The sequence below is a fragment of the Thunnus thynnus genome, chromosome 13, assembly GCF_963924715.1.
Source record: "Thunnus thynnus chromosome 13, fThuThy2.1, whole genome shotgun sequence".
NCBI lineage: Eukaryota > Metazoa > Chordata > Actinopteri > Scombriformes > Scombridae > Thunnus > Thunnus thynnus.
In genome coordinates this window covers 31,581,009-31,605,243 of record NC_089529.1, presented here as the reverse complement: position 1 = coordinate 31,605,243, position 24,235 = coordinate 31,581,009, and the positions used below count along the sequence as shown (strand labels likewise).

The following is a 24,235-nucleotide window of genomic DNA, read 5'->3' as shown; positions in this document are numbered from 1 at the left end:
GAATTTATTGTTCATCAAACAGTAAAATGTGCTGCAGTTATATTAGGAACACTGTCACTAGCTAGCAAGTCAACAACAGCTCACCAACCTGACAGATACACATTTTATCAGCTTTCAACACGTCACTAACTGCACTTAAACACAGTCATGTGATTATGTTCTGACAGTTTGACATCAAATGAACTCAAACGGTTTCAAACAGTCTTGAGTTTGTTTGTGTAAAACATTTTATTCATTGTCAGAGAAGTTTAGTGTCAGTATGAAGGGTCGCCCCATTCAGTCACCTTTAAACTGGTGCATGTTTTAATAACCAGTATCATGCTGGTAGTGAGGGAGACTTTGTTTCACAGGTGGTATGGTTAGTGATTAACAGCTAATAAAAGTCATTGAATAATATTCTCTGGAATCTTTCTAAACTATATCACAGACAAACTGTTGAAAACATCTTTTCATTGATGATATTCAGTATTTTAACCAAGCTAAGAGCTGCAGCAATAGAAACTAAAGTTTATGTTGCTGCCAAACCTTCATTCAGTATCTTTATACTATATCAATATAAAATCAATGTCACATTATATAAACTACAAAGTGAATCACTGTCATCAAAACACAGTAAACTCTGTTTGTGGAATAATGACGGAGTTTAAACTACAATGTGATGCCTCATCACAGGAAGATGTTTGTTCTGCTGTACAGAACTGCATTTAGTGTTGAGTCAGACAGATTGTTCTCTCTTATTCTGCCTGTTTTAATCTTTACTGTACATGATGATGATGATGATGATGATGATGCTCCATTAATTCAACCATAAATCATGGAAACGTCTGTACTTTGATCCTTATAATCTAACACTGATTGACAGACAACATTCCCACAAGATCAAATAGAATATAACACAGCTGTAGCAACTATAACAGAACCATAAATAAAGATGAATGTAAATAAAAATATGATGCATTGATGCTCTGAAATACAAACATTCATGTGATCTTGTGGCTCCTTCTAATCTCCTCGGGGATAAAAGAGAGAGAACACGTTTAGTGTCTGACAAACTTCACAAGTTTTAACTGTTATTAATCAATAAAGTGTCATTCAGTACAATCTCTAATTAAAACAGCAAGAAGTACAAATGACTCCATAGAAAACCAGAGTCCTCAGACTGATGATGAAGGACTGATGAAGGAGAATCAGCAGCAGTTTCTCTCTCTGTGTTTCCTCTGCAGGTGAAGCTACAAAGACTCTGTGACTGGATGTGGATCTGAATTCACCTGGTGAGTATTTTTATTTCTTCTGCCACACAGCTGACTCCACCAGCAGCTCATCTCCATTAAATGTGCTCTATAGTGGTAAATGAAAAGCCAACAGAGAACTGGAACCTTCTGAAAGTAAAACATGAAACATTAAACCTCAGTGGAAATGAAGAATAATGTCTTACTTTAATGCCATCTGGTGGTTGAATCAAGAATGACGCCGTTGTAACTGCAGTGCTGGTGTGATGTGCAGCTTGTTGTAATGAATGAGCTTGTTGTTGTGTTTGTGTGAAGGTGTTTCTCTGCTATGGATCAGTGTGAGGACAGAGAGGAGGGAGTCCCTCCCTCTAAAAGCTCTCTGTGTGGGGAACATGACAGCCAGACCAAAGCTCAGAGGTGAGATGAGGATCTCTAACTGTCCATCACTGTTCTCCACTCACATCACTCCACCATCATTATTCACACTCAGAGCTCTGTGTGTGTTGTGTTGAAGAACAAAGAAGCAGCACAGACCAGACTCTGCTGGACCTGGACCTGGACCTGGACCTGGACCTGGACCTGGACCTGGACCTGGACCTGGACCTGAACCCAGCTGTGTGTCCATGAAGAGTGACTGGTCCATGGGGAATCCTGTAAATTTTAAATCTGGACAACCTGCTGATGGAAGGTCAGAATGTAAAGCTACAAAGACTGAACAGACTTTTCATTTCTATCCAACATGCACATTTATCAGAGCTGTTGTTGTTTCAGGATCCAGCAGCAGAGACCAGACTCTCCTGGACCTGAACCCAGCTGTCTGTCCTTTAAGAGCGACCGGTCGAAGGAGGATTTCATTGATTTTAAAGGAGGACGTCCATCTGCTGATCAGATGTAAGCTATAACTGACAGTAAACGTCGGGTTATGCTAGAAAAGAACTGGTTTGTACGACGTGTTGTCCGACCACGTCAGTGAAAAGCCGGCCGTCATAGAGAGGGAGGAGACGTGATAATCATTTAAATATGGAGATAACAGATCACATGTTCAGACAGTCTCTCCTGGAAGACATTCATGGTGTTGCACTCGCTTGTTCATATGTAAAGTGACATGATATGATTTATTTATACATTACAAACATAAAAAACATGTTAAAGTGAAAACACTTATTTCCAACATGGACCCAAGATGTTAAAAGACAAAACACAAGACATACAACATAAAACTGAATCACCACAAATTAAATAAAATAATAAACTCTCACATCAAAACACAAAGCACAACAAAGACAATTTGATGGCTGAAGTAAAAATGGAATTGCAGATTTCATTATAAACCTGTGACCATGTTCCATAAATAAGTCCTGACCTGACTTCTATAAGCTCCTCTCATTTTTAACAGCTGGATGTGTAACAGGAGGCTGTTCCACAACACGGCAGCAGCTTAAAAAAAGGAACTTCTGGCTACATTATTCACTGGAGGGACTTTATATGAACACACACTGGCCCTGGTGTTATAGCCATGCTGAGTATGTTCCATTGTTATCTGTGAAGTATTGAGGAGCAAACCCATTGATAATGTTGAACATATGATGCAGCTTCTGTTGTTCTACTCTGAGCTGTACTGGCAGCAGTCCTACACTTCTGAATTCATCACCAACATGAGTTAAACAGGATACATTTAATAAATACTGAATAATATTATTTTGCATCACCTGCAGTTTGTTCCTAAATGTAGATGTCAAACCACTGAACCAATCAGAACAGGCAGAATCAAACTGACGCTGTACCAATGAGGACATGAGAAGTTTCTCAACAGAAAAGTCAAAAAGAGTCTTAGTCTGTGAAACAGGAACTGAAGTTTGCTGCCACTCTTAGATAATATTTTATCAACAACAGATTCACAGGACAGTGACTGGTCCAATATTATTCCTAAATATGACACAAAATGTTATAAAATTTCAGTTCCATTACAAAAGATTTTCAGTGTATTTGTTCTTGACGTCTTTGTTTCAAACAGGATTGACTGGGTTTTACCCAAATGTATTGAAAGCTTGTTGTCTATGAGCCACTCTCTCACACTTTCTGATTCATTACTAAGAGTTGTGAATTTCACTGACATCATTCCCAGATAGCAGTAATGCAGAATCATCAGCATACAGCAGCAGCTTGCATGTCACAGCAGCTGTTGTATCATTTATATACATAAGAAATAAAAGAGGCCCTAAAATAGAACCGTGCAGCACCACACATGTAATATCCTGAGGTTCTGATAGAACCACTTCAACATCACAGACTTCAGTTCTTCCTGTAATGTAAGAAATAAACCATTTTACAGCAGTATGTCCAAACACCATGCACTGTAACTTTGACAACAGTACAGAATGATTCACTGTGTCAAAAGCTTTCTGCAAGTCAGCATAATTTCCTCCATCAAGGTTTTGTCTAATAAAATCAAACAAATGAATAAGACAGGTGCCAGTAGAGTCTGCTGCTGTAAAGTCAGACTGAAGCTCATACAACATATTGTATCTGACTAAATACTCCTCAACCTGCTCAAACACAAGACGTCCAAAAACCTCAGACATGACACCTGCCTACTTTCTCACTTTCTCACCTAAATGTCATTTTCATACTGGGAGCTGCCCAGTTCAACCAGTCTGATACAGGCAGACACTGAGCAGCTCCACTGGAGCAGCTGGAGGTTGTAGCTGCCTTGCTGCAGGGCACTCCAGCAGTGTACAGTGAGGGAGGGAGAGCTGTATGGAGGGTTGTTCAGAGCTGTTGGGACTAAACCAAACTGACTGATGAAGCAAAACACTGAGCTGAAAGCTACAAACAGACTGAGCTGTTGATTCTCAGTGGGATCAGCAGGACTAGTAAAGCTTTACCACTACAGGGAGTCATCTGATTCTCTGTTCACATCCAAATATCACTTGATGGACCTTTAGCTTGTGTTTGTCTCTGTGTGGACAGACATAATGTGAGCTCATTCTTCATGATTCCTCCACAGAGTGGACCAGGAGAGCTCAGAGGTTCCCAGTGGTCAGTCTGCCCAGCAGCATCAAACACACCTGGACTCCATATTCATGGTCTGTACATGTACAACAACTACTTTTACATCTATTCTGTTCACAGTCATCTCCATGCTGCACTTTGTAGACCAGTGGATTGTCAGTCTGTCCAACATGGATCTAATGTTTGCTTCATAATTTCAGTTTGATTGTGTTATTCATATAGTATTCTGTTCCAGCTGCTGGAGGAGAACATCTTCACCTTTGTGAAGAATGAGCTGAAGAAGATGCAGAAGGTTCTGAGTCCAGATTACCCAGAATGCTTAGAGGGTCAGAGGGAGGATGAGGAGGTGTTGGACGGTGAGGAGGAAGAGCAGAGGAGGAGCAGCAAAGAGGCATTTCTGAAGATCACACTGCACTTCCTGAGGAGAATGAAGCAGGAGGAGCTGGCTGACCGTCTGCAGAGCAGTAAGAGGATTTCTATAAAGATTTAACATGATGGGTAACTGAGACATTTACTGATGTCTCAACAGATGGAGGAAAATATGTTTTATTCACTCATTCTTTGAGGGAATTAAATGTTTAAATCTTTGCTTCATACTTCATTCATTGATCCTATTTCCTGTGTGTTCATTCAGGGACTCCTGCTCCAGTTGGTCAACGTAAACTCAAGTCTAACCTGAAGAAGAAGTTCCAGTGTGTGTTTGAGGGGATTGCTAAAGCAGGAAACCCAACCCTTCTGAATCAGATCTACACAGAGCTCTACATCACAGAGGGAGGGACTGCAGAGGTCAATGATGAACATGAGGTCAGACAGATTGAAACAGCATCCAGGAAACCAGACAGACCAGAAACAACCATCAGACAAGAAGACATCTTTAAAGCCTCACCTGGAAGAGATGAACCAATCAGAACAGTGATGACAAAGGGAGTGGCTGGCATTGGGAAAACAGTCTTAACACAGAAGTTCACTCTGGACTGGGCTGAAGACAAAGCCAACAAGGACATACAGTTCACATTTCCATTCACTTTCAGAGAGCTGAATGTGCTGAAAGAGGAAAAGTACAGCTTGGTGGAACTTGTTCATCACTTCTTTACTGAAACCAAAGAAGCAGGAATCTGCAGGTTTGAAGAGTTCCAGGTTGTGTTCATCTTTGACGGTCTGGATGAGTGTCGACCTCCTCTGGACTTCCACAACACTAAGATCCTGACTGATGTTACAGAGTCCACCTCAGTGGATGTGCTGCTGACAAACCTCATCAGGGGGAAACTGCTTCCCTCTGCTCGCCTCTGGATAACCACACGACCTGCAGCAGCCAATCAGATCCCTCCTGAGTGTGTCGGCATGGTGACAGAGGTCAGAGGGTTCACTGATCCACAGAAGGAGGAGTACTTCAGGAAGAGGTTCAGAGATGAGGAGCAGGCCAGCACCATCATCTCCCACATCAAAACATCACGAAGCCTCCACATCATGTGCCACATCCCAGTCTTCTGCTGGATCACTGCTACAGTTCTGGAGGATCTGTTGAAAAGCAGAGAGGGAGGAAAGCTGCCCATGACCCTGACTGAGATGTACATCCACTTCCTGGTGGTTCAGTCCAAGCTGAAGAATGTCAAGTATGATGAAGGAGCTGAGACAGATCCACACTGGAGTCCAGAGAGCAGGAAGATGATTGAGTCTCTGGGAAAACTGGCTTTTGAGCAGCTGCAGAAAGGCAACCTGATCTTCTATGAATCAGACCTGAAAGAGTGTGGCATCGATATCACAGCAGCCTCAGTGTACTCAGGAGTGTTCACACAGGTCTTTAAAGAGGAGAGAGGGCTGTACCAGGACAAGGTGTTCTGCTTCATCCATCTGAGTGTTCAGGAGTTTCTGGCTGCTCTTCATGTCCATCTGACATTCATCATGTCTGGAGTCAATCTGCTGGCAGAACAACAAACAACATCCCAGAAGTCTGAAACTAAACAAAAATATACAGAGCCACATTTCTACCAGAGTGCTGTGGACGAGACCTTAAAGAGTCCAAATGGGCACCTGGACTTGTTCCTCCGCTTTCTCCTGGGTCTTTCACTGCAGACCAATCAGACTCTCCTACGAGGTCTGCTGACACAGACAGGAAGTAGCTCACTGACCAGTCAGGAAACAGTCGAGTACATCAAGAAGAAGATCAGTGAGAATCTGTCTGCAGAGAGAAGCATCAATCTGTTCCACTGTCTGAATGAACTTAATGATCATTCTTTAGTGGAGGAGATCCAACAGTCCCTGAGATCAGGAAGTCTCTCCACAGATAAACTGTCTCCTGCTCAGTGGTCAGCTCTGGTCTTCATCTTACTGTCATCAGAAAAAGATCTGGACGTGTTTGACCTGAAGAAATACTCTGCTTCAGAGGAGGCTCTTCTGAGGCTGCTGCCAGTGGTCAAAGCCTCCAACAAAGCTCTGTAAGTGCACAGATAGTTATTTATTGATTGATTTATTGATTTATTGAAAAGATATAAAGAAGATATTATAAAGAAATATATTCAAGATGGGAGAAAAATATGTTTTTAAGTATGTTTCCACATTTGTTCTCCAGACTAAGTGGTTGTAACCTCTCAGAGAGAAGCTGTGCAGCTCTGTCCTCAGTTCTCAGCTCCCAGTCCTCCAGTCTGAAAGGGCTAGACCTGAGCAACAACAACCTGCAGAGTTCAGGAGTGAAGCAGCTGTCTGATGGACTGGAGAGTCCACATTGTGCACTGGAAACTCTCAGGTCAGAATTCATCAACCTGCACAACTGATCACCATACCTTCCAGTCCTGCAGTGATCTTAGATCATGTGACATGTATGTTGTTTTGTGTGTCTGCAGGCTGTCAGGATGTCTGATCACAGGGGAAGGCTGTGCTTCTCTGGCCTCAGCCCTGAGCTCCAACCCCTCCCATTTGAGAGAGCTAGACTTGAGTAACAACAACTTGCAAAGTTCAGGAGTGAAGCAGCTGTCTGCTGGACTGGAGAGTCCACACTGTGCACTGGAAACTCTCAGGTCAGAATTCATCAACCTGCATAACTGATCACCATTTAAACTGTGATTTATATGAGTTGATAAACACTTGGACATTTTCTCTACTCAAATTATTTCCAGACCAGTTGTATATTTAGACCCTGTGAATAACTTTCTACTAATATATTTTCATTAATTTTTCTCTGTCTCCTGAAATACCAGAGAGGAGTTTTAGATTCAAAAACTGAATGAAGAACTGTGTAATTGGCCCAAAGTAACACACATACAGACAGTAATTCAGTTAACAGTGTTTTGGTAACAGTTATAGTTTCTTTTAATTTCAGAGCAGTATCTGTGCTGGGATGATAGTGATTTTTAGGCACAATGGTGATATGACAGTGCACACCAGCTGTTATGTGGTTAACTACCATTTGATTCTTCTTTTGTTTCATACAACCTTAAAACTCTGGATGATTCTTGAAACTGTGTGAAGTATAGTCAGTGAGTATGAGTGAAGGAGTCAGAAATGTTTTCTTACTGTTCCACAACCTTCAGTCCTTATATGCCACATTAGTTAGGATTCCTGATCTTTATTCAACTGTGAGCATCTGAGATGGAGTCATTTACCTCTGTGACATGTTGGAGGTTTGAAGTTTTTACAAACTGTAGTCAGATCTGTCACCTCCAGCTCTTCATCTTATCAGCTCACTGGCTGCTTCTTCTTTTACTATTCTTTATTTAGACCTATTTTTAGCAGTGAAGAGTTAGCAGACGCTAACATCATGTTGACTAAGGTTACAGAAAGCTGGAACTGCCTCACAATACAAACCTTACTGTGGTTGGCCATTTGAATTTAGAAGTAGTGAATGGAAGTATTACGTTAAACTCTAATGATTACAGAAACATATTGGTGATGAAAGTAATAAACACACTACCTTCCAGTCCTGCAGTGATTTCAGATCATGTGACATATATGTTGTTTTGTGTGTCTGCAGGCTGTCAGGATGTCTGATCACAGAGGAAGGCTGTGCTTCTCTGGCCTCAGCTCTGAGCTCCAACCCCTCCCATTTGAGAGAGCTAGACTTGAGTAACAACAACTTGCAAAGTTCAGGAGTGAAGCTGCTGTCTGCTGGACTGGAGAGTCCACACTGTGCACTGGAAACTCTCAGGTCAGAATTCATCAACCTGCACAACTGATCACCATTTAAACTGTGATTTATATGAGTTGATAAACACTTGGACATTTTCTCTAGCCTACTCAAATTATTTTCAGACCAGTTGTATATTTAGACCCTGTGAGTAACTTTCTACTAATATATTTTCATTAATTTTTTTCTGTCTCCTGAAATACCAGAGAGGAGTTTTAGATTCAAAAACTGAATGAAGAACTGTGTAATTGGCCCAAAGTAACACACATACAGACAGTAATTCAGTTAACAGTGTTTTGGTAACAGTTATAGTTTCTTTTAATTTCAGAGCAGTATCTGTGCTGGGATGATAGTGATTTTTAGTCACAATGGTGATATGACAGTGCACCCCCGCTGTTATGTGGTTAACTACCATTTGATTCTTCTTTTGTTTCATACAACCTTTAAACTCTGGATGATTCCTGAAACTGTGTGAAGTATAGTCAGTGAGTATGAGTGAAGGAGTCAGAAATGTTTTCTTACTGTTCCACAACCTTCAGTCCTTATATGCCACATTAGTTGGGAGTCCTGTTCTGTATTCAACTGTGAGCATCTGAGACGGAGTCATTTACCTCTGTGACGTGTTGGAGGTTTGAAGTTTTTACAAACTGTAGTCAGATCTGTCACCTCCAGCTCTTCATCTTATCAGCTCACTGGCTGCTTCTTCTTTTACTATTCTTTATTTAGACCTATTTTTAGCAGTGAAGAGTTAGCAGACGCTAACATCATGTTGACTAAGGTTACAGGAAGCTGGAACTGCCTCACAATACAAACCTTACTGTGGTTGGCCATTTGAATTTAGAGGTAGTGAATGGAAGTATTACGTTAAACTCTAATGATTACAGAAACATATTGGTGATGAAAGTAATAAACACACTACCTTCCAGTCCTGCAGTGATTTCAGATCATGTGACATATATGTTGTTTTGTGTGTCTGCAGGCTGTCAGGATGTCTGATCACAGAGGAAGGCTGTGCTTCTCTGGCCTCAGCTCTGAGCTCCAACCCCTCCCATTTGAGAGAGCTAGACTTGAGTAACAACAACTTGCAAAGTTCAGGAGTGAAGCTGCTGTCTGCTGGACTGGAGAGTCCACACTGTGCACTGGAAACTCTCAGGTCAGAATTCATCAACCTGCACAACTGATCACCATTTAAACTGTGATTTATATGAGTTGATAAACACTTGGACATTTTCTCTAGCCTACTCAAATTATTTTCAGACCAGTTGTATATTTAGACCCTGTGAGTAACTTTCTACTAATATATTTTCATTAATTTTTTTCTGTCTCCTGAAATACCAGAGAGGAGTTTTAGATTCAAAAACTGAATGAAGAACTGTGTAATTGGCCCAAAGTAACACACATACAGACAGTAATTCAGTTAACAGTGTTTTGGTAACAGTTATAGTTTCTTTTAATTTCAGAGCAGTATCTGTGCTGGGATGATAGTGATTTTTAGTCACAATGGTGATATGACAGTGCACCCCCGCTGTTATGTGGTTAACTACCATTTGATTCTTCTTTTGTTTCATACAACCTTTAAACTCTGGATGATTCCTGAAACTGTGTGAAGTATAGTCAGTGAGTATGAGTGAAGGAGTCAGAAATGTTTTCTTACTGTTCCACAACCTTCAGTCCTTATATGCCACATTAGTTGGGATTCCTGTTCTGTATTCAACTGTGAGCATCTGAGACGGAGTCATTTACCTCTGTGACGTGTTGGAGGTTTGAAGTTTTTACAAACTGTAGTCAGATCTGTCACCTCCAGCTCTTCATCTTATCAGCTCACTGGCTGCTTCTTCTTTTACTATTCTTTATTTAGACCTATTTTTAGCAGTGAAGAGTTAGCAGACGCTAACATCATGTTGACTAAGGTTACAGGAAGCTGGAACTGCCTCACAATACAAACCTTACTGTGGTTGGCCATTTGAATTTAGAAGTAGTGAATGGAAGTATTAAGTTTAACTTTAAAGATTACAGAAATATATTGGTGATAATCGTAATAAACACACTACCTTCCAGTCCTGCAGTGATCTTAGATCATGTGACATGTATGTTGTTTTGTGTGTCTGCAGGCTGTCAGGATGTCTGATCACAGAGGAAGGCTGTGCTTCTCTGGCCTCAGCCCTGAGCTCCAACCCCTCCCATCTGAGAGAGCTAGACCTGAGTAACAACAACTTGCAAAGTTCAGGAGTGAAGCAGCTGTCTGCTGGACTGGAGAGTCCACACTGTGCACTGGAAACTCTCAGGTCAGAATTCATCAACCTGCTGAACTGATCACTATTTAAACTGTGATTTATATGAGTTGATAAACACCTGGACATTTTCTCTACTCAAATTATTTTCAGACCAGTTGTATATTTAGACCCTGTGAATAACTTTCTATTTATATATTTTCATTAGTTTTTTTCTGTCTCCTGAAATACCAGAGAGGAGTTTTAGATTCAAAAACTGAATGAAGAACTGTGTAATTGGCCCAAAGTAACACACATACAGACAGTTATTCAGTGAACAGTGTTTTGGTAACAGTTATAGTTTCTTTTAATTTCAGAGCAATATCTGTGCTGGGATGATAGTGATTTTTAGGCACAATGGTGATATGACAGTGCACCCCAGCTGTTATGTGGTTAACTACCTTTTGATTCTTCTTTTGTTTCATACAACCTTTAAACTCTGGATGATTCCTGAAACTGTGTGAAGTATAGTCAGTGAGTATGAGTGAAGGAGTCAGAAATGTTTTTTTACTGTTCCACAACCTTCAGGCCTTATATGCCACATTAGTTGGGATTCCTGTTCTGTATTCAACTGTGAGCATCTGAGACGGAGTCATTTACCTCTGTGACGTGTTGGAGGTTTGAAGTTTTTACAAACTGTAGTCAGATCTGTCACCTTCAGCTCTTCATCTTAGCAGCTCATTGTGGCTGCTTCTTCTTTCACTATTCTTTATTTAGACCTATTTTTAGCAGTGAAGAGTTAGCAGATGCTAACATCATGTTGACTAAGGTTACAAAAAGCTGGAACTGCCTCACAATACAAACCTTACTGTGGTTGGTCATTTGAATTTAGAAGTAGTGAATGGAAGTATTAAGTTTAACTCTAAAGATTACAGAAACATATTGGTGATGAAAGTAATAAACACACTACCTTCCAGTCCTGCAGTGATCTTAGATCATGTGACATGTATGTTGTTTTGTGTGTCTGCAGCCTGTCAGGATGTCTGATCACAGAGGAAGGCTGTGCTTCTCTGGTCTCAGCTCTGAGCTCCAACCCCTCCCATCTGAGAGAGCTTGACCTGAGCTACAATCATCCAGGAGACTTGGGAGAGAAGCTGCTGTCTGCTGGACTGGAGGATCCACACTGGAGACTGGACACTCTCAGGTATGGATAGACAGGTGGACTCTCTCAGGTATGGACCAACTCAGTCTCACAGCAATTCGTGAAATAGTCATGTAATTTAATCTATCTATTCGTGAACATTGACACGATTTTTCCATTTATTTCGTGACAGTCAGCACAACTTTCAAACTAATGTATTTCAATTGGAAGCAGGTTTTGTTCCTGCAGCAGGTTTTTTTGGGACTCAGTTGGGACTCGGGAGCTCAGAGGCTGGATTGTTTGTTCTCGTATGCTATTCATCTTTAAACTATAACTGCTACATCACTCAACATTTAATCAAAAGATTTTATCCTTGTTTTTATTTTTTTACTCTTATATTACCAGTCTGGTGGGACTGGATTATTTTCCTCACTGTCGATTTTAATATCTTTTCTCAACACTAAACAAGAAGGTGTCCTTGATAACTCAACAATATGAAAGGTTATGACCTTTTATAATTATTTCAGCTTTGATTGTGAGAAATCAAGTTTTCTTGTCAGTTTTGGACGATAGTGGAAGCAGTTACATTAGCCTACCCATGATCCTCAGCGACCATTACTATGGTGAAGACGCCAGCTAAAGCCATGACATAAATTATATTCAGTTTAACATTATACAGTACTGAAGATTGGTGATTACAATCAGGAACAACATACTGTACTGTACATTGAAATGTAAAGAATATATTTGAATTTGAAGCTTTGTGATTGGCTGATTTCATGAGGCAATGCAGTTTGGGACTGTTGTTGACTAAAGCTTTGTCATGTAGCTGCACAGTCCTCTAGAGTTTTTATTTCAACGCAGTTGTTATTTGTTTGTACCGATGAACTGATCAGCCGGGAGAGTTTCAGGCCCATTAACTGTTGGAAATGTTTAAACAGGAAGTCATGAAACAGTTCATCTAGGAAAATAAATTAGATTACTTTTTCTACTTTTTCTACTTTTACTGTTTTTGTGTGACGATTGTTATCACAGCTCTTTGTTGATAAAAAAAAAAGCTTTTTTAAGAAAAGAATGAGATTACTTCCCAATGGCCCAGAGTAACTCCTCCAACTTTGCATATTGAATTTATTTGTAGGCCTACTTTTCAAGTTATTATTATTATTATTATTATTATTATTATTATTATTATTATTATTATTATTATTTGTGAGCCAATGGGCTATCTATAGGAAGGTGTGAATTTTGTGATGATTAATATATATATATTCTTGATCAAAAAATTCATACACATAGACACACACACACACACACACACACACACATACATGAATATATATATATATGTACACTATGTTGCCAAAAGTATTGGCTCACCTGCCTGGACTCGCATATGAACTTAAGTGACATCCCATTCTTAATCCATAGGGTTTAATACGACGTTGGTCCACCCTTTGCAGCTATAACAGCTTCAACTCTTCTGGGAAGGCTTTCCACAAGGTTTAGGAGTGTGTTTATGGGAATTTTTGACCATTCTTCCAGAAGTGCATTTGTGAGGTCACACACTGATGTTGGACGAGAAGGCCTGGCTCTCAGTCTCCGCTCTAATTCATCCCAAAGGTGTTCTGTCGGGTTGAGGTCAGGACTCTGTGCAGGCCAGTCAAGTTCATCCACACCAAACTCAGTCATGTTGGAACAGGAAGGGGCCATCCCCAAACTGTTCCACAAAGTTGGGAGCATGGAATTGTCCAAAATCTCTTGGTATGCTGATATCCTCCTCTGATAATATATATATATATATATGTATATATATATATATGTGTGTGTATATATATATACACACACACACACACACACACATATATATATACCTATATATACCTATATATATATATATATATATATATATATATATATATATATATATATATATATATATATATATATGTGTGTGTGTGTGTGTGTGTGTGTGTGTATATATATATATACAGTACGTAAACAGTATGTGTGTGTGTGTGTGTGTGTGTGTATATATATATATATATATATATATATGTATATGTATATATATATATATATTATCAGAGGAAGCTGGTCCATAGAGGCAGAGGACGTTGCTCATCTTCTATTTTTGAGAGGCAACAGGGAGATCAAAATATAGAAAGAATACTTGGTTGAAATAAACCATTACCAAATTTCATTATCATTTATAAAATATTTATTCTCTCTTCGTTGGAAAAAATCTATTATTGAAATTCTGATTAAAATGCTTCAATAGTGACACCTGCAGGGCAGGAGGAGAAAGAGCAGTGTGTGTGAGGTGGTGGTGGGGAGCAGTGGGGGGGGGGGCAGAGGAGGACGGGCTCCTGCTGTCCTCGTCAGGGTGGATCTCTTACATCAATTTAAAGTAATTATTTTTTTATGCTAATCTATGATTGGCCAAGACACGTAAAATGACGCTCCAAGGGAGGACGTCCTCCCTAACCAATCAACAACCAGAATACAATATTGACATCACTTTGGTCCAATGATAGTTTCCAGATTTCATCTTCAGTTCTCTACAACTGTAACGTACATGAGTGTGACAAACTGATAAGAGAAGAAGAGCAGTAAGATATAGATAAATTGATAGAGTAGCATATTAGAAAATAAATTATAACTTGCAAATTACAAACTATATTTTTAAACACATCAGTAAAACATTACATCTCATTTAGGCCCTTTCAACAACCAAATTACCCTCAGCGGGACTACGGTGACGTGCTGCTGCTCTGAAGTGAACTCCTCCCAACAACAATAGAAAGTTAACAACATCATTTAAATAAAACAACCAGGAGAGTTAGCTTGTTTGTCATTGTTGCTAATGATATCAGACTGGTTAACCAGCAGCCACAAAGTTCTGTTAACTAACAAACAAGATGACCAACAGCCACAAATGGATGTTATGACATGAATACTTCATCTCCATGACAGAAAGAAGAAGACAACAGATAACGTGAGTCAGATACAGCTTCTCTCTCTCTGTCTCTTTGGTTGCTAATTTCATCTCTGATGGTTAAATGTCTCTGTGTGGCTGTTGTGTGAATTTATCTCCTTAACCAGAATGCAGCAGAGATCATATAATGTGCTGTAGGTAGTTTGCTTGTTGAAGTTACAGTGAGCTGTCTGGACTCACTCATTCATGTGGAATTGATCCAGTTTTTAATTGAGTGGTTGTTCAGTCACCTGTTGATGTTGTGTGATTAGTGAATGAGTGTGCAGGAGGTCTGGCTGCTTGTTGTGACAGTTTCTTCAGTTGGTTTTTAAGCTGAGTCGTATATTGAGTAATAAGTTTAAAGTAACTAGAATAACAAGTGTTAACATGTCAGCTTTGTAGACTATATTTTATATGTGATGCATATAGATCAGAGTGTGTAAGTCATGTATTTGATACATGCATTAATACTTTCTGATGTGAACCTACACTTTTAGATCTGTGAATGTTTTTAGTGTTCAGTCTTTCTAGTATTCAGCACTGATCTGTTCCTGTATCACATTATAAGCTTTGTGCTACTTTATATATTTCTGTATACTAAGAAAATACACAGGAAACACGTGTAAATCATGTGATATGTTGTCTGTTTCTGATGAGAACATAAATCTGTTGTCACAATAGAACAATACTATAAATTTGAATTTAACTTTGTTGGTAAAATGACACATTGTGAACCACTGCACGGCTAAAATGAGCTCTTCTTTGTTTAGAAACAATATGTATATGCTAAATGTCTTTAAAGAAGCAGCCTTTTCACCACTCAGGGGTTTTTGTTTTTGAAAGCAAATTGTTTTATTGGCATATAAAACTGCCCCCACCCCTCTGATTTCATCAGCTGGGGAACAATGATATAGTTTGATGTGGTTTGTTGTGAGATTCCATGTTGGTTTTTCTCCTGTCCTCCCCAATATTTTGAGTCACCAGCCGCCAATGATATAACTATATATATATTATATATGTTCAGACGCGGCGCTAGAGTAAATCAATAGGACGGGCATTTGATTTTCATGAGGGGGCACAATGCATTGTATATTTGTTTAACCTGTTATCAAACAAGTTGAACACAGCTTTGGACGGAGGATACACAGACCCCCGGTCCTTGTGAAAGAAAACTGAATAGTAGGTTATCATTTTATAAATCTTTTGTTTATATGTTGCAAATGTTGTTAAACTAAGGGGTCAGTGGTTGTTGTCAACTGAATGTGATGTAATGTCATTGTCATTTTGGTATACATGCTGGTGAAGAAATCCTGCTCCTAGTCTAGTTGAACTCTTGAACTTGTTTCTATCTGAGGGCTGCTTGCTGACCTCTGGGGTTAGCTAGAGATATCTTTGTCTTAAGCCTGCTGTTTTAGAGACTGTGTGGATCATGAGGTATCTAGACAAACTAAAGTTGAAGGATGTCCATGTTTGAAGTTATTGATTGACCATGAGGTCTCTGTTAGATCGTATGACCATACTTGTTTGTAAGAAGGTGTAACAGTTTGTGGAAGTGTCTATTAGGGACCAGACTGTTTTAGCTTTCATTCTGGAGAGGTATAAAGCTGTCTGGTTTGAGTTCACAATCTTTAGAGAAAGGGCCGGCTGAACAACATGCTTTCTCTCCAAAAATACAAGATGATTGTATTTTTGTTTGTGTTTGGACATTTGTATAATTGTTACTGATGGTGTGATGGATTGTACAGCGTCTACAACTGCGTCAACAAGTAACAATGTTTAATGCTTTCTTTATGTCTCTGTGTGGTTCTTGAGCAACGATAAAACATTTCCACAACATCCTCCCGCCAGTTAAAAAGGAACAAATTTAGTCTTTGCAAACAGAAATGATGTCTGTGTTAATTTGCATATAGAGCGAGGAAGTGAGATCCGAATAACAAGTGGTTACTCAAGACACATGTTAATACCAGGTGTAAACAGACGTACTTGGAGCTGTCCACTTGTGATCGGATCACCTGAGACGGATGTTAATACCAGGTGTAAACAGGGACTAAGATGCAAGGAAAAGAAGCAAGTGAGGGAAACGTGGATGCAATTTAAGAGACTTGAGATGCAACCAAGGAAACAAAGCGAGGAGAGAGGAAACGAGAACATTTGTTTTTAGAGACATGAGACGTCCTTTCCTCTGAAGTGTCACATGAAGCGACGTCCGTTTCTGATGACGGCGGCAGCTGATCACAGCTGATCAGCTGTCAGTCAGTTTTAACAGCTGTAGAAACTTCTGATTAATACTAATAAATGTTCACAGTTATCACTGCAGCAGCTGTTTCCTCTCTGCAGCTGTTACCTGTTTAACAAACATAAATAACAACCTGCATTCTGCATTTATACTGTGTCCTGCTCAGAGGCACAGGAACCATTTCTACTCACAGAATGCGTTTATATTATTTATTGATTATTTGCATCTGTATTGTTTGATATTCTGATAGTGAATTCATTATTTAATAACCCAGAATATGATCAGAGTGTCTTTTGAACACTGGAAAATATGTATTTGGCTAAATGTTTCAGGGAAAATGGAAATGATGTAACTCATATCAAACCCGACGCTCAGGAATTTTCAGCCTCACATGTGACTGAATGTAAATGACGATAAATGATGTAAAATATAAATGTGTTGAACTGTTATTATGGATCAAATTAAAGTCAGGGAGAGTCTGTCTGTCAGCAAGAAACAGTTTAATAAATAACATCATGAAAAGACAAATCTTTCTAATAAGAGACTTGAGATGTATGTGGGTGCTTTTCATTAAGCTAACTCTATGCTTCCTCGCGTCCTCTCTCCTCCGTGACCCGGAAATCGATCTCTCTCCGCCATCATGGAGGATCTTCCGATCCCTTAAATGCACCTGGAGGAGACGAGGAGCGAGGAGAGAGGAGGCTCCTGGAGGAGCTTAGAGCCAGGAAACACAGGTGTATCCTAGTGGAAGTGTTTTAACGGACGGCAACACCCCTTTGATCCAAAGTGTGTATTGATTGGTCAGCTGATCTGACGGGACAGTAAACAGTCGGCTGTTGTTGTAATACAGCAGATCAGGAAACTACCTGTGGAGAAGGAATGAAAGCACAACAGCAGCTGATCATAGCCTATTTATTTATAAAATAAAGATGACTGAATCATGAATCAATCATTAAAACTTTCTACTATTTCTCTTCATGAGGCAAAAGGCTTCTCCTTTCTTCTTCTGTGTTTCAGAGCGTCTCAGCTCCTTCAGGAAAACATGACGTCACACAGCTGCGTCTCCTATAAAACCATCCTGAGCCTGAAAAGCACGTCAGACTTTCACAAACTAAATAAGCAACATTTTATTTAAACATATTCTGCAGGCTGCAGCTGTTTCTATTGTTCCTTTATGTGGGTTCTGTTCTTTCAGTAATTAACAGGTTTAAATTGTCTGTTTGTGTCTCATTCTGTGACAGACAGACGCTGCTATAGATCTATAATCAAATGATTAAACACTGGAGCAGTTATCAGCTGTTTTCCTTCCAGCTATCAATATGTAGAAATGATTAAGTAACAGTGTAAAGTCTTCATTCATTGTACATGAATTTTAAATGCAAACTTTAGAGTTTAAACTGTTACTTAGTCATTTCTATTGCTGACTTATTCATATTTGACATTTAGGGTGAAGTGCGTCATGACAACTTGTCTCCTCAAAATGATGCTGGAGTGAGCGACGACGTCCCGTTTGATATATTAAATTCCTCCGTCCTCACATCTCTCTCTCATCCTCGCTGGGAGAAGAGACGCGAGTGAGAGAAACCAGGAGACACGTTAGCGTAATGAAAAGCATCCAAGTATCCCAGAATGCATTTCACACCAACCGGCAGCGATGGCGGAGACTTTGAGTCAGGCTAAAAGCTGTTGTAACTTGAATTGTAGGATTATTAATATGTGACTTTATTAATTTTTAATGTTTTCAGGAGAGAAAGTAACATGTAGATTCCAACATGGGGCCAGTTTATCCCAGTAACTCCAGTCTGTAAACCTGCTGGGATGTGTTGGGAGATGTTTGGACCAGCCGCTCATCTCAGCTGCTAGCAGCCCGACTCCTGAGATGATCGGCCGGTCAACATGTGGTCATCCCGGGGAGAACATGATCCATGAACTGATCTGCAGCTCTTTGCTGATTCACCGCTGGCTCTAATGTCTCCGCAGCATTTAGATATATGATATAATTCCTTCTGGAAGATAAATGTTGGTCTCACAGATGAAATCTAACAATTGTAGCTGCAACATTAGTTTGTCTGAATGTAAAGTGAAGCTTCATGTTTTTACTGGACAGAACAGCAGCGCTGCCTCTGGAGCTCCACATGTACACATATCACCACATTTACACACATATACATGGATTCAAATGAACAGATTCATTTCATTTATTTTATTAAGCTACATAACAGTTTAGATTTTTATTATAGCTACATTACAGACTGAATAACATCATTTACTGCATCTCTCTGTCAGTGAGGTTTTTGTTTTGTGAGATAAAAAGTGTTAGTGGAGCTTTGAGTTGAGATTATTTTGTCACAGTACAGTCAGGTAGGTGTGTTGAAGCTGAGCTGCTGCTGTTCCAGCTGCAGAATGATCTACTGCGTCCTCTCGTCCTCACAAGTTTGTACTACTGAGTCCAACTTGCCAAGTCTGAACTAGCAAGTACACAAGTCCCAACTTGGTGTATTTGGTATTGAGAATATATCAAGTACGTCATATATAAGATATATGCACATATTTTTTCCAGCTGGCTGAGGAGACTATTATGCATGCAAGCATAGATTGTACTAAATATGATCAATAAAGACAATATATGAAGGAAGAACTCAGGAAGACTGGACTTCAGGAGCTCAGTGTTCAAACTTTAATGAACCTGCCAAGTGGGTGCAGCAGTAGTTTTCTTTGAGTTTATTAGACAGACAGGATTAATGTGTAGGATTTAATCTCTGGTCCACACCCCGGAGCAGAAGGTGGCGGTAATGCACCTAATACGCTGGTTGACAACCGCCGTTATAAACCAAAAAGAAGAAGTTTTTTTTTCCCAAACAGAGTGATACCTCCTGTCAGCCGAGGGGTTTCCTATCTGTGCAGCCGAACATAGCAGCTCCTCCGCGGACTGTTTCACCCTGACGGTCCCGGTGTTTCCTCCGCAGGCTGCACTTCACTCAGCTGCCCGTCAGACCCGCTGCTTCTTCCCGCTTTAACCTGAATAACAAACCGGGGCTCGGTGCTCCGGTTGGATCCACATGGAGAGCCGAGGCTAACGTTAGCTGAGAGGCTAGCGGAGCGTTAGCCGCAGCATGTTAGGAAGCACAGCCAGCTAGCACAGCCAGCTAGCACAGCCAGCTAGCACAGCCAGCTAGCACAGCCAGCTAGCACAGCCAGCTAGCACAGCCAGCTAGCACAGCCAGCTAGCACAGCCAGCTAGCACAGCCAGCTAGCACAGCCAGCTAGCCTCAGAGAAACAGAGAAACAGAGAGAATAGTTGGCAGTTACACGTTTCTTTTGGCATTAAGTGCATTTAGAGGCTAAATGATTTAGCAGCAAGATGGACGGTGGATAAAGAGGAAGGGTGGAGCAGAGAGAGAGAAAGAAAGGTAAATAAACGTGCTAGCTAGCTAACGTAGCTAATGTTACTGATGCGTCATCATCGTCTCGTCAATGCTAAAGCTAATTAGCATATGTAGTCTAGTTAATGTGGTCAATATTATTATAAAATTCATGTGTTTTGGTGAAAGTTTCAGTGAGTGAGTTCATACTTTGAGCTGATAATTTAAAATGATTGAGACAACACAACGTCTTCTGTCACTATTCAGGCTGCTGTCATTTGTTGGAACTTAAAGATGTGTGTTATTTAATGTTTGTGTTGGTTAAAGGACTATTTGAACCTTTGATGGGTAACTGTTAGTGTATATCAGTAAACTGAGGAGGGTGTTGTGCTCTTGCTTGTTTCTTTTTGAAGGTGTAGAGAGCAGCGTTGGTGCCACAGTAGTAGTAGTGTCGTCTCCCTCCTTAATGATATGTACCTTTGGTTTTATTTCAGCTTCATAACACTACATTGTACTAAGCAGCTGTTGGCTCATTAGTTTGTTATTCACATGCACTAAAATTCAGCAGAATGCAGGAAATCAAGTCTTTGTAAGTAAAGTTTTCCTAGTGGGGACCCCCAGACCCCCCGCTGATAAACTGGTCTGACTGGAGCTATATTTCCCAGCCTGAATGATTTTCCCAGTCCGGCCCTGCTGTATAATGTTATACTGAATATAGTTTATGTCACAGCTTTAGCGTCTTCACCATAGTAACGGTGGCTGAGGATCATGGGTAGGCTAATGTAGCCGCTTCCGCTATCGTCCAAAACTGACAAGAAAACTTGGTCACAACCTTTCATATTGTTGAGTTATCAAGGACGCCTTCATGTTTTATGTTGAGAAATGTTAAAGATATTAAAATCAACAGTGAGGAAAATACTCATACGCAGCGCGTCCTCTCCGGTCCCACCAGACTGCTAATATTAGAATAAAAACATGAAAACAAGGATCAAATCTCTTGATTAAATGTTGAGTGATGTAGCGGTTATACTTTAAAAATGAAGAAGAAATGAGAAAAAACAATCCAGCCTCTGAGCTCCCGAGTCCCAACTGACAGAAAAAAACCTGCTGCAGGAACGAAACCTGCTTCCACCTGAAATACATTAGTTTGAAAATCCTGCTGACTGTCACCAAAAAAAAGGAAAAATGGTGTCAATGAACACGAAGAGATTAAATTTAGTGAATATTTCACTGATTACTGTGAGACTGAGACAGACAGGTGGACACTCTCAGGTGAGGACAGACAGGTGGACTCTCAGGTAAGGACAGACAGGTGGACACTGTCAGGTGAGGACAGACAGGTGGACACTCTCAAGTACAGACAGACAGGTGGACACTCTCAGGTGAGGACAGACAGGTGGACACTCTCAAGTACAGACAGACAGGTGGACACTCTCAGGTGAGGACAGACAGGTGGACTCTCTCAGGTGAGGACAGACAGGTGGACACTCTCAGGTGAGGACAGACAGGTGGACAGTAAATCAGCTCAAACTCTTGAGACTGCAGCTGATTGTCAGCTGTAACCATCATGCAGGAATGTTCCACCTGTGTGAGAGGAAATAACTTGTCAGTCGTCCAAAGATTGTTGAGGAAAGACAAACAGAAACAGGCGGTTTATCATTTTCATGTTAGTGTGAATCAGTTTAAACAGTCCTGTCATCTGTTCACAATACAAACTGCTGAGTCTGACAAGAAAAAGTCTCATTGTTGACATGATTTGACTTTGAGACGCCTGTTTCTGATTGGCTGAATGTAGCTGCTGTCGATAGTCGTGGTGCGATGTGATGTGATGGACGGTTGTGTTGCCTAGCAACAGCAAAGCAGCTCAGTGTGATGAGGATCAGAGCTGCTTTTTCTAGAGTGATGTCATGTCCATGTTTGCATGCTGAAAGAGAACGTGCTGCTCTGACCCCCCTCCTCCTTTCAGGCTGCAGCCTGCTGGAGTCCGATGGTTGACACCAGGTCTGAGGAAGTGTAAGTGTGTTTTTCATTTCATTCATCAAAACAAAGCTCATTCACATCCTACTGAGGATGAAGATGATGTCATCATCAAACAGATGATAGATCAATAACTGCAGCTGTATTGTGTCTCATTCTCTCCATCAGATTTCTGTCGACTCACACTGGATCCAAACACAGTAAACAGAAACCTCAAACTGTCTGACAACAACAGGAAGGTGACACATGTGGAGGAGGATCAGTCATATCCTGATCATCCAGACAGATTTGATCACTGTCAGCTGCTGTGTAGAAATGATCTGACTGGTCGCTGTTACTGGGAGGTCGAGTGGAGAAGAGACGTTAATATATCAGTGAGTTACAGAGGAATCAGCAGGAAAGGAGACAATGATGACTGTTTGTTTGGATTTAATGATCAGTCCTGGAGTCTGATCTGCTCTGATGATGATGGTTACTCTGTCCGTCACAATAACAGAGAAACCTCCATCTCCTCCTCCTCCTCCTCCTCCTCCTCCTCCTCTGTCTCTAACAGAGTAGCAGTGTATGTGGACTGTCCTGCTGGCACTCTGTCCTTCTACAGAGTCTCCTCTGACACACTGATCCACCTCCACACCTTCAACACCACATTCACTCAGCCTCTGTATGCTGGGTTTGGGGTCTGGCCATTTGGTTCCTCAGTGTCTCTGTGTGGTCTGTAGGAGGAAGAGTCTCCTCCTGTTAGAGAAACTTTCTCACTGCTGACCAGATAGTTCAGTCTGTACAGGATCACACACAGCTGATGGTATTTAGTACCAACATGATCTCTCACTGCTTGTAAATGTAAACATGGTTTCCACATGATTGACAGTTTGTTTGTAAAATGAATCAAATGATAAACTGAGTCCAGTTGTTGTTGTTTTCTGTTGTTAGTGTATTAGAAAGGCTTGAACTGTAATGGGATAATGGGAATGGGATCTTCACAATGTTTAGTTGTAGTTCTTCTAGTAGTTTCATAGTAACTGTGTTACCTGATTCCTTCACTTATTTAGAGATCACATGACAAATGATGGTCAGAACAACAGGCCTCCTATTGGCTGGTTAAATGAACACCTCTAATGGTGAAGGCTGAGGCTCAGCAGCTGGAGTGTGGCTGCTTTTATGCTGCGTTCATATCATATTGGAATGATGCTAATTATGAGATTCTGACTTGTAAATAGAATTCAGGTCAACATTCAAGTGGTAATTATGAAGTGGAAAAGCTGAAAGCTCTGATATTTACTGGATATGCTGGATTATTGTCAATAACAGTATTTTTGAGCCTCATTCCACCAACTTTGTAATCATGCAGCCGTCTTGATTTGTTGTGTGACATGAACGCTGGCGAGTTGTAAACATGGGAATCTTTCCCGCCTCTACCATCCATCCCATATGATGTGAACACAGCATTAGAGATGAGAAGTCCAGGAGCTGTTGTGTGTTTCTGACATACAGGAAGTATTTAGTTTTTCTCTGGAGTGTTTATTTAGTTCCTGTGTAGAGAATAAAGTTCATGATGATCAGTAGCTGATGTTAGTTTTCTCCATTTATTTTTGTGTGTGTGCATGTTAATTCATATCTAATTTCATATAGTAGATTGAAGGTATTTGACAGTTTCAGGACTGTTTAAAGTGTCAGTTTAATGTGTTTAGCTCACATTCAGTCTGACAGCTGTTGTTCAACATCAGACACACATTATTATTCCAAGCAGAGTATTTTTATATTCTTAAAACATGTGCGGAGGATCTTTAAAGTTCAGACAGTCTGTGACGACACAACTGACGTCAGTTAAAGTCCGTTTTGATTTTTTACATCCGCTGTCAAACTTTTTTGGCTTTTTTTGGTCAGAGCGACTCAAAAACGATGAGTTCTGATGGTGTTTATTGATCAGATTGATCGATTGGATTCATGTTCTACAGACACTGTGAGATACATAAT

The 24,235-nt window shown here is 40.4% G+C and overlaps 1 protein-coding gene across 2 annotated transcripts; it reads left to right on the top strand.

Annotated features, from left to right (window-relative positions):
- Window positions 1–404: 404 nt before the first annotated feature.
- LOC137196214 (NLR family CARD domain-containing protein 3-like) lies at window positions 405–23,823 on the top strand. Of its 2 annotated transcripts, XM_067609073.1 has the most exons (15): window positions 405–1,271; window positions 1,545–1,646; window positions 1,744–1,917; window positions 2,001–2,120; window positions 4,237–4,315; window positions 4,477–4,705; window positions 4,876–6,676; window positions 6,811–6,984; window positions 7,082–7,255; window positions 8,209–8,382; window positions 9,341–9,514; window positions 10,473–10,646; window positions 11,602–11,775; window positions 22,251–22,297; window positions 22,430–23,823. In XM_067609073.1, exons 2-15 carry the CDS (start codon window positions 1,558–1,560, stop codon window positions 22,978–22,980), a joined length of 4,134 nt encoding a protein of 1,377 aa, XP_067465174.1. In that variant the 5' UTR covers window positions 405–1,271; window positions 1,545–1,557; the 3' UTR covers window positions 22,981–23,823. The 2 variants fall into 2 exon arrangements, with proteins under 2 accessions (XP_067465174.1, XP_067465175.1); XM_067609074.1 differs by lacking the exon at window positions 2,001–2,120.
- Window positions 23,824–24,235: the final 412 nt, after the last annotated feature.